Raw genomic sequence first — 12,087 nt, forward strand, 5'->3', positions numbered from 1 at the left:
CTCAAAGAGGCGTGCAGTGTCCGACACCGTGTCCGACACTACACTCGTCCGACACTCCTCCGACACGTGTCGGACACGCCGAAAACGTGTCCGATTAATAAATATTAAATACAAATTGGCCACGCGTGTCGGACACGCGTATCTTAAATATTTTATGAATTTTTTAAAAAAATAATTTCTTGTATTTGGCGGGATTTAAAATAATTTTTTTATTTTCTATCCACAATACCAAATCAACGTCCGCACTTAATACCCAATCATCGAATATTCTCATTTTCATTTCTTTTTGGCAATGAAGGTATTTTCATCTCATCTCTCGGTGACTGATAAACGGCTTCGACGCCTGGCTCTTGACATCCTAATACTAATCATTTTAAGCACAAATTCTAGTTAAATGACTTATTATTTTCAAATTATTTTTAAAATTATACTTATTTAATTTTTATACATTATTTTTTAAATATAAACACTATAATAACGTGTCCAAGCCGTATCCGTGTCCTATATTTTCAATAACTGACGTGTCCCGTGTCTGTGTCGTGTCGTATTGGTGTTGCCGTGTCCGTGTCCGTGCATCATAGAAAAAACTTAGTGGTTGATCAATGCAGTTGACTTTACCTAGCTTGATTAGAACTCAGGTTCAGGAAAACTTCATGCATGATGTTTGGGTTGCGCCTTAGCTTAGGCAAAGGTTTTAATAACTCCAACATATTTTATTCTTGCCAACCTAGTGTCCCCCTTTTTTTGGTTTAGCATCAATCTTCTTTCATTTTTCATCATTTATGTTTAATTTAAATTCCATCATTCTCCTGCAAAGCATGCTTCAAAGTCTAAATCATGCTTTTTCTTTCAATTCAACTTGTTATTTCTGCATAACATTTCATCATCAAATTCATCAATCTGCCACAATGGCCAGCTCAATGTAATGTCTTGACTACTGCTACCGACTGCTTTTTTTTTCTTTTACTTTGCTCCCTCTCTAGAATTCCTAATTAAATAAAAAAGGATCCCTACATAGCAAGAAACGAAAAATTAAGAAGAATTATTCCCCTTTATGCTTGCTACTTGTGGCAATCTGGTGGTACAATTTCAATTGTGCTAATAGGTCTCAAATACACATGGTATGTTCTCACTATTTTTCTTTGAATTGATTCAAAGGAGGCTTAGAAAGCCAGTGAGAAAGAAGATTGCTCCTCCCCTTCATTAGAGGAATTGATCATATTTCATTCAATGAAGTTTGAGTGGTGTGTGGGCTCCGAAAATTTGCATCCTAGGCGACCCTTTCTTTTTGTGCCGGTGAGGAGAGTTTTAACGAGTTTAGATTCCATGGTAAATTTTCAGGAGGCATAATGGTTTTAGATAAGACACTACTTAGAGATTTCACCCTTATTTTGTGAGGTTTTAATGATCTGAGTTCAAGTTTCCTATAGGCGCAAGCTCCTATAGTTAATTACCTCTCTTGATAACGAGAGAGAACTTTCGATTAAGGCTAGTTGTTGAATAGATACATAATATCTAGCGTATAGTAGTAGCAACATTAAATATTGAAAATTTATCATTGTGCACTTAAAGCGGATGGTGGTTGAATGATGATGAATCCGATTAAGATCCCATGGTTATGTTGTCTTGAGTCATTATGGTCCCTAAACTACTTAGTCAGAGGTGATAGTCGACCCAATCTGGCCGAATGATCCTTATCGACAGCCATGGGTTGCTTCGTATAAGGTTACCTTGTAAACTTAGGGTGAATGTTTGCCTAAGGGGATAGATTTGAGTCCACCTTATCTAACAAAAGATTTTATGCCCTATCAATTATACCCTATTGATTTATTACTCATGGATTTAAAGCTATTGGGGAACATACGGGCTATGATCATGACCATAATTTAGTGGTACCATTGGAAGATAAAATCACCCAGTTAGAGGGCCCCGGTCATAACCGTTTATCATATTGTAGCGAAACTATCGGTTAGAAGACATGGGTCCGTGATGCAGACAAATATATTAAAAAACTAAAGGAGAACACTAAGGCAAGAAGAACTTGTCTCAATTCATAATTTAATAAGCCAACACCAAACAAGCCTTAAAACAAACAGAAGTTAGACAATAAGCGAAAACTAAAAAAAAAAACTACCCTCAGAACAACCAGCAAGTGGTCACCTCACATGCATCGAAATAGTAGGTAAGATGATATGTGCTTGAAGACATGCAAACTAGTGGTCCACCACAGTTACCTAGGGCCAACGTCCTCCACAAACTCCTCCGAAAAATGCTACCAAACTGAAATCTCTGGGTAGTGTCTTATCTACAAACCCATCTGCCTTCCAAAATTTACCTCGGAACTTAGTTCGTTAAAACTCCCTCGCCGAATAAAGAAAGAGCGAGCGGAGGCCGGGGCCGAATTTTCGGAGCCCACAGCTATCAATATGCAGGTCAATATAAAATCAAGTCAATCAATAGTCAATGAGTCTATGCAACGCAGAAATCCATCGTCAATGAAATCAAGTCTATACAGCGGAAATCAAATCAGCAGTAAAAACATCGATAAATCAATATTCCCCAGCAATCAATCAATAAGTGTTCCCAGTCAATATCCAATCATCGTAGCAGTGTCTATCAACCAATACTATCAGTTCAATCAATCGTATCGTCTAGTCAATCCGTTGTATCTATATCATCTATCATATCAGTCAATACTCTTGCAAATCAATCAGTCCAATTATTCCATATGATCTACTCGATATCAATCTACTATATTCAATGACACTACGGTAGATTCAATAATGACGACATACGATGCTACAGTAGGGAAATCATCTCAATCAATAAAGCACTTTCCAGTCAATTATATCAATCGGCTCAAATCCCAATAAACAATCTAATCCTAATAAGAAAGGGGGAGGCAAAAGGCCACCGACTGGAGCAGCACCCAAAGGGGCACGCGAGAACATCCAACGAACGGATAGGTGCTAGGGGGGGAGAATCAGGACAGGCAGAGGAGCCGAAAAGGCAAAAAGAGGGGGTGAATGAACCCGGGTAGCATAGAAACTGAAAAAAATTGTATAAAGGAAACTAAAGCCCAACAATCTCAAGCCAGCCATACCTGAATCAACCAAGCCACACCCAAAGAACTTGGGTCAATCCCAAGTCAGCCCACAAGCCATGACACCATAGGAACTAGCACTCCAAAGGCATAGATTGTCCAAGAGTACAACCTACACTTGATCATTGGTTGCCTTCGATCATAGGGTAGAAAAAAGATTAAAAAAAATAAAACTCAAATTACAATAAAGTTCACAAATTGAAATGAAATTTGCATGCATCAATCACGTCCTTACTGGCAATAGTTGATTTCAGAATGAATTTTTGTGATATTTTCGATTGGACATTCATCATTTGTGAACTGAAGTGATTTTCAAAATTTTTCACCTCGATAAATTGTAAAGACTTGATGGGTTTTACTTAAGGTTAGATGGTTAAATTTAAATTTTAAATATTTATATTTTGATAGGCGTTGAGTTTTAAAGTTTGATGGATTTTTGTGATTTGACCCCTCCGGTTGAGATTTATGTTATACACGGCCATCATCGGGATGACAGTTGTCAATTAAAAATATTTGTAATTTGTTAAAGTTTGGAGGCATTTGAAAGAGTAGAGTCCCCCCTAGTTGAAATTAGCTTTCAGTATGGCCATCATCGGGGATTAAAGTATTTAGTTGAAATTTGCCAACTATGTTTGCTTGCTAGCAGAGGATCGGGTTCAACAATCGATGATTATGCGAACGCTAAAATCGAGAGATTGTATTTTTATGATGAGTTTCATTTAAAAAGCCTTTGAAGCCCTAATTTATACTTTAATGTTAAATATCCTGGTGGATTTATGATTAGGTATTCACTTGTTAATTCAAGTCATGTTGACTCCAGTCCTCTGAAGGAGGATGATGAAACTTGAATATTTAACTCAAGCAACATTTTTAAATCTTAAGATTAGGAGTTCTATATAGAGGATGGAGCACATGCAGGTAATAAATTCATTTGCATGTTTTTTGAGGTAGTGACTTGCTTCTCGAGGCGGTATCATATTTCTTGGGCCTATTGCCTACTCCCTGAGGTTTCTCCACACTCTCAGAGGTGTCGGCATGCTTCTCAATGTTTCACATTTAGATTTAGGGAATTATATTTTGATGCATGTGGGGTTTTAAATTATCTAAATATATTTTTTTCTCTAGTGATTATCTTTTGGAAAGTGCATAAAAGTTTATTTAAAATTCAAAAAACGTCTTCTGCCCGCTTGTACAAATATTGTGGATTCGATGGCGTGAAAACGAGTTAGGTTTTACTTGTTGCATAGAGGAGAAATGTTGTTTAGTTCATTTTTTTCCCTCTAAATTATCATATCACTCAACATAACTTGTAGAAGATGTTTGTACAATAGATACGAAGAGATTGTGCTCTTGCTTTTGAGTGATTTACATCATTTGCAACGAATCTCTTATTGCTACATGTAGTCTAGTTATGTGTACTGCAAATTCCCTGCTCCTGCTCACAGATGAATTATAGCGTTCATTATAGGTTAATTGATATTACCTATAGGCAGGCTGATATATTTGATACGAGCCCCCTTGTTCTCGCATGTAGACTAATTTTTGTAGGCACTACTAATTTTCTGCTCCTATTCATAGGTGAATTATAGTGTTCTTTACATGTCTCTTGCTATTGCTTGTAAATAGGTTATATTCATTACAACTTTCTTGTTACTTCCTTGTAGGCGAGTTGATATATGCATCAAAAGTCCTTGTTCTTTGCCTGCGAGCAGATTAATATGTCCATCAAAAGCCTACTATCCTTTCCTGTAGGCGCATTATGATATTTGTATTGCAAATCTTCTCTTCCTACTTGTACACTAGGTATCATATTCACTATACATGCCTTATGCATGCATGTAGGCAAGTCATGTTATTGTTGTCTTTTTAATTTTACAAAATTGGTTTGTTGTTTTTGGGAAAACTATTAATTTAAGTTTCATTCCCTATTGTTGCTTACAAGTAGGTGAAAATAGCAATTCAGTGTTCTCATATTTTTTTCCTCAACAAGCCTTTTAGATTTTGTTTAGTTGCATTTTAGCTTAACAGAATATTTTTAAAAAGTCCCATGTGTACTAAATAATCCACAGGTTAATATCAAGATCTTTCACCTCGAGTTTCCTTTCTCACTCACACTCTATGAGAGACTTTAGCGGAGAAAGATCTTCAGCACACCAAATGATGTCGCTGAGAAAGTTACAACGCCGATGGTCTTGATCCACAGGAAGGTAGGCAGAGAAGGAGGCACAGGTGAACGTCTAATGAGTTTCCACTGTCCGGATGGTCGTTGTATGCCGATCGTCTTGGCGAGATGATATAGTATGCAGTCTACATAGCCTTCGATGGAATCGTGAAACTCCCAGACAGGATCAAAGAATGGTGATTGAAGGATATCATTTTGTCCTTGAGAATTGTACGCAAATCTGTGGTTGACTTCAGGATCAGTCATCCAAAAATATGTGGATCTTCTTTAATGTGCACCTTGGAGTCGGGAAAGGCCGGTGGATAAAGCAAGAGGGAGAGAGGAGTGGGGAGTCGGCGGTTGGGGTGGGTTCGGCTAGAGAAGGGGACGAGTAGGTTAGGGAGGGGTTTTGGGATTTTAGAATAATTACCAATGAAGGTAATTAATCTAAAGGCTTAATGAGAGTGGAGGGAAATTAGGATTCAAATTTGAATCCTAAATTAGGGAAAGAGAGGGGGTAGGGCGGCGACATGTATGGGAGAAAGAGGAGATTTGGGCGGGAATTGAATGCTTCTTAATTTGTTATCTTAAATTAGGAATCAAATAATGGGATCACATCTAATTCAAAATTAAATTAGACTATAATTTAAACACTTCCAAATTTAGATAGATTAATTTAGGAAAGTATTTGAAAATTCAATTTTAAATTTCAATTGGGATTATAGTCTTTCCCAAATTGACTTAGCTATTTTAGGCAATCAAGCATGATGATTGAAATCATCATCAAGAGGATCCAAGGGGTAGCGGCTAGGCCAAGCCGCCGGTAATATGGTGGGAGAAGGAAGATGGGCCACTGAGTTTGGAGAGGGGAGGTTGGTTGGTGGCTGACGGTTGGGATACGGGAAGGGTATGGCCGGCGGCTTGGCACCCAGGGATGGGTATGGCCGATGGTTGAAAGAAGCAATGGAGAAGTCGGACCACGAGCCTAGTAGAGCACATCCGCGATTGGTGGGTATTGCTTTGCCCACACTTGGGACTTGACCCCTCAAGAACTCACAAGCTTGAGAGAAAGAAATTATGAAATTTTCATTAAGCAATCATTAAAACCAATACAAAGATTAGGGCCGCTATATATATGCCTCAACAACGAAGAAAAATCAAAGACACATGCCCTCCGAGTTACAACTCACTAAACTTCCTCATAGGGGTATTAAAGGTCAAATAAAATAAATAATGAAAATAAAACTAATGCAATAACATATAATAACTCATTAATAGATGCTCCTGATCGTGGCCATCGATCTGCGATGTCTCCTGTGATAGACGCACTGGAATCTTCTACTGATGTCCTTATCAAATATCCTAATGATCCTTATTTGAATCATCTTGGTTGAACTCTGGTGAACTTAGGAGAGTGACAATATATTTTCTTTTGATTTATGCCTGTTGACTATAAAAAAATATATATACAGAATAAAAAAAAAATTCAAAGTATACCTGTCTCCGAGCCGGCCCCACACCATGAAGCGAAGCAACTACTCACTAAATAACCGCCGTTCATCGCTTAAAAACGACGGGCAAAGAGAAAATAAGAACATTTGCAATCCTCTCTTGCTCATCTCTCTGTATCGCGCACGGACAAAGAACTTATACCTCTCCCCCGATTCTGACGTCGTTGTTCGACTTCTTGCTTCGTAGCGTCTAGGGTTTGCCCTTCATCTTCTCTCTTTGTCGTTGCTGTTCGGCTCTGTTGCTTCGCTAGAGGTGCGGAGATTGCACGAACCGCTCCCTTGTTTCCCTTGTGGTTGTGCGACTTCGGCTCCTTCGTGGTCGCGCGACTTCGCTTCCTCGTCTCCTCACTGCTATCTGACTTCGTGCTTTGCAGGAGGTATAGAGATTGCACGCGACGCTCCTTCGCCTCTACCTCCAACCCGCTGGTAGACTCCAGCAGGCCGAACCCACGTCCGACACCGACCTCCTCCTCCGACCCGTGCGTGATCGAACCCCGTCCGGGTAGGAAGAAATTACAGCAATACCGTCTCGATTTCTCTCTCGGTGGGGAGGTGACGCCGGGAGGCGGTCGAAATTTCAAGAAAATTATAGAACCTTTTGGAATAATTTTAGGGCAATTAAATTTGAATTTTTAATTAATCAATAAAAAATTGGTTAAAAATATTCAATAAAAAAATTGATTGATTAATTAATTAGATAGAATTCAGGAGCTGTTTAAAATGCGAGCAAATTAAATCCTAGAGTATTTGAAAATCCAAAAAAATTTAAAAAATATGTGAGCATTTTAAATTAAAATTTTGGATCTGAGAATTTTTAAAATATGAGATCAAATTTTAAGAGCTGTTAGTTAAAATTCGAGAATACTAGAATTCAATGATTAATTTGAGCAATTATAAAACAAATGCAATAAAAAGGGGGGAGGGGAAGGAAGTTTCCACTAAATGACATATATAACATTTGATTGTCAACTCTCCAAAACTCTCAAACTCTCCAAAATTCCAACTCTCCTGTACGAGCTCCTGCAAATAAAAGGATGAAGTTCATTAATCATTGAAATATTTTAATATTCAAATAAATACTAAAATAGAAAATGATGCAGCAAACTACTAATACAGTGGTGTAAGAAGAGTAATATACTAAAACAATAAAAAGAAAAGTACTGTAGTAAAATACTAGTGTTACAACGATAACTAGTCAAGCTAGTAAGTACAACTACTAGTAAACAACCAACTGAAAACCACGGTGGTCTAGTTTCAAACAACTATTGTCCACTCAAACAATCAAAAATTCACAATTATGGGCATCTTAGTCTAAAGGATTAAGTTGTAAGACCCGCTTTCAGGCTACTTCCTAAGGGAAGCCATAAGTCCTAAATAATTTAAATCATATGGGCAGCCTTGTTTATAGGAACTTGGTTGTAAGACCCCCCACCCGGCAACTTTCGTAGGAAAGTCGTAAGCCCGACCTTAGGGAAAAGTTTTAGGTAAAAATTTAACCTAACGTCAACCCCCAATTAAAACATCGGCCACTTCTAATAGAAGTTGTAAGTCCGATCTCTGAGAGAAGTGTTTAGGTAATGACACAAACCTAGACCCCTCACCCGGGCATCCTAGTCTAAAATGACTAGGTTGTAAGACCCAGAACTCGGGCCACTTAGCTTAAAGTGCTATGTCGTAAGACCCATCATTAGACAACTTCTAAGAAAGTATTAAGACCTAATCCAAATCTAATTCAAATCAAATTTAAACCTATGGGCATCCTAGCCTATATTGTTAGGTTGTAAGACACCAACGGGCTACTTCTAAGTGAAGTCGTAAGTCCCACGTTTTAGGAAAATTATTAAATAAATAACAATGATCATAAACCCCAAACAATCTAATTTAAACCAAAGGACATTTTAGTCTAAAATGATTAAGTTATAAGACTCGTTTTTTAGGCTACTTCCTAAGGGAAGCCATAAGTCCTACCTACACAATCAAAATCCCCGGGTAGCCTTGCTGTAGAGTTAGGTTGTAAGACCCATCCTTGGGCAACTCATAAATAGAGTAGTAAACCCCATTCCAAATAAAAATATCAGGCTACCTCTAAATGAGGCCGTAAGTCCCACTATCAAGGCAACTCCTAATTGGAGCTGTAAGCCCCAAATTAAACAAATTAGCGGGCAACTTCTAAGGAAACCATAAGCCCTAACCCAAATTAAATCAAACTAAAAATCATATCTAACCACTTCAGTCTACTCAGGATCCCTGAGAGGAGGCAACCCATGGCTGCTAATTAGATTCCCTGGACACTATGGTCAATGATTGTTAGTGTTGATAGACTGAAATCTATGGTATACCCAAAACGACAGAACTATGGGATCTTGATCGGGTTTACCTCCATTTTCTCCACTATTGAGACTAAAAATATCTTAAATTTATTCATCCTTAATCGAGAGTTCTCTCTTACATAGTAAGAGTGGTAATTAACTATAAGTGCTTGCGCTCTTAGGAAGTAAGAACCCCATATCTTTAAACCTTGACATTATTCTCAGGGGAAATCTGGTTAATTTCAATCTGACTTGATTTCCTTAATTCCTAGTGAGCCTTAAAGAATGCTGTGTAAACGTGTTCAAAAATTTGCTAAAAAAGCAATGGGAAGGTATTCTTTTAAATTTCACCTTTTGCCAATATTTATTTGTGGTGGAACTAATCTAAATTTCCTCCTCCAACTGTGATGTAACACCCATTTACAGGTAGAACTCTAGCCACAAATGGTGTAGAGCACCTAGCAGTAGATGCATTCACTTATAAAGATCTTCTGAAAATAGATGGAATAGAATAATTAGTGGATTGGTTGAAGTAATGAATTCAACGCCAAGGAGAGGCAGCCCAAATTAGGGTAATTGGTGGTTCCTCAGCACAATCAATCACTTTAGAATCCTTATCGGAAACCGGTCATATAGTATGATCCGCTTGAGAAAAGTCTAGAATAATATACTTATAGTGATAATTTGATAAGCATATGTGGCAATCAAGAAGCCCACGGAAAAAAATCTCAATTTAATTGTAAATCAAACAGGAATCCATGAAAAACCACAAGGTTAGGGTGACCCTGGTAAATATTTCCAATAAAATTGAAGGAAAAATGAGATGTGAAGTTTGAGATCTCCTAATTTGAAAAAATAAGAGCATGTTCATCATGAATTTTGGATGGTCTTCTTTGAAGAGTTGGTGTTGAATCTTGCTAAAAATTAGAAGAAACAAAAGGAAGAAGCATTATCCTTTTTCCCCTCAACAGTTTCAATGAAGGAATGAAGAGCACAACTGCGCAAGTAGTAGGACAATTGGAAATCCATTGTGCAAGAGTTGGTGAGGACACCTGTGAAGTCGGTGGCCGAGGAGAAGGCTCCAAATTAGAAACAAAGTTGGTATGTGCAATGATTTGAAACCAAAGGAAGAGAACTAGCATGATGCTAGACATGTGGCGAAGAACAAAAATTTGCAAGTGGCAAGTGAAAAGTTGAAGCAAAAGGGTTTCCCAAGCTGTAGAAGGGACTGAGGATGAGACCCCCAAATGAGTACAAGGAGCATGAGATGCCCACGCCACGGGGCATTGGCATCAGTAAATGGAGAAGTGTATAACAATGTTGCAACGAGCAGAGTAGATGAGAGCGAGCACTTCTTGTGTGCAAGCGCAAACCCAAAGTGGAGCTCAAGGAAAACCATGCCTTAGGAGAGGGTGTCAGGTCAAATGGATGGAGCACGAAGCAATTCTCTTCATAACTTTGAAAGTAGGTTGAGAGCTATGGAGTGCAGTAGGTTAAAGAACATTGAATAAGGCTTGTGGTGGTGATGTCTTTGACCTGTTGCATGGGTACGTAGAGTTGATTGCTATAAGTAGTTATCATAATGGCTTTCAGTCTGTTTACTTTACACTATTTCTTCAGTTTTACTCTGCATTTTCATTAGGTTTATCTTTCTGTAACTTGGTCTTTTATTTATTTATTTTTTTTAAATGTCTTTTTTTCTTGAGTTGAATACTACTTGATCCAAATGTAGCAATTATTTTTTACAGGGTGCTGGAAATGCAATCCGTCCATATCTACCTGACCTTGTCTGCTGTATGCTGGAATGTTTATCAAGCCTTGAAGACCAAAGGCTCAATTATGTCGAGGTCAGTTGTTGTGAGCACTTTAAAATCCGGATCTTTTGTTTTAGTGGGGGAGCAGATCTGTCATTTTATTCACACTATTTTCTTCTAGCTGTTAGGTCTTACAATGTATTTGATCCTGTTAAGAAAATGCTTTAATTTTGTTTAAATTACCAAATGGTGTCAATTTCCAATATTTTATTTATTTATATATATTTTTTGTGAAATAGTTGCATGCAGCAAATGTCGGAATTCATGCAGAAAAACTGGATAATTTGCGGGTTGCTGTATCTAAAGACTCTACAATGTGGGAAACCCTTGATTTGTGCATAAAAGCTACTGATAAAGAATCATTGGAATCTTTAGTTCCACGTTTGGCCCAACTTGTCAGGTCTGGAGTTGGACTGAATACAAGGTATGTTACAGTGCTAACCATGTCCAAGTTTGGTAAAAAAACTTGATGAAATTTCACATGTTCTGAAATTCTATTTTGTGAAATTTATTTATTTTTAAACACTGCTAGGACAGTTAACCAGATTTTTTAAGGATTCCTTACAATGCTCTTAGTCATCGATTTCTATTGCAATAATAGTTGTACTAAGTTTTTGGCGTTAGGATGGGTGCATGTATGTTTTTCACTTCACATGCGAGGATCTAGTTCATTGTTGTTGGTTGAATCGATTGGATAATGCTTTGGATCGGTGCTTGAAGATTAAAGAATTTCTTTTACTTTTCTGAGTCAGTCTGCTCAATTGCAAATCAGAGCAATTCAAGATTAATGACCAATACAGATCTTAAATGAAGTACAAGTTTGATGATATACAAAACTGACCTAATATAGTTTTAAGTGGCTACCAGCTATTCATTGTGATATTGAATAGCTTTTGGTGGATTGTTCAGCAGCGTGTGTGATGTGAAACCACATGCAAAATGAGCTTGTTAAGAAATTTAAGAATCATTGACAATGAAATCTCAATTAATAACTTATTGAAATAACAAGCAAATTCATTAAAGATTCTTGGTTTTCAACTCGCTTGGGTGAAGGAGTACATGTAGATTAACTAATCCTTGGAGATAAACAAAAATAGTAGCAAAGCTAAGAGCTATTAAACAACAATCCACCACTTAATAATGAGAAATTTCACCTTGGGGATTATTCACTCGGCTACACTAGGCTTGG

At 37.6% G+C, this 12,087-nt stretch overlaps 1 protein-coding gene across 1 annotated transcript in view; it reads left to right on the forward strand.

Moving 5' to 3' along the window:
• LOC110099972 (proteasome adapter and scaffold protein ECM29) overlaps positions 1-12,087 on the forward strand; it is a gene marked incomplete in the record, with an annotated part of 142,753 nt that overhangs the window by 93,692 nt on the left and 36,974 nt on the right. The window contains 2 exon segments of the mRNA XM_020827318.2: positions 10,833-10,931; positions 11,138-11,322. Coding sequence (XP_020682977.1) covers positions 10,833-10,931; positions 11,138-11,322 — 284 coding nt within the window.

Source organism: Dendrobium catenatum, unplaced genomic scaffold (genome assembly GCF_001605985.2).
Source record: "Dendrobium catenatum unplaced genomic scaffold, ASM160598v2 fragScaff_scaffold_1145, whole genome shotgun sequence".
Taxonomy (NCBI): domain Eukaryota; kingdom Viridiplantae; phylum Streptophyta; class Magnoliopsida; order Asparagales; family Orchidaceae; genus Dendrobium; species Dendrobium catenatum.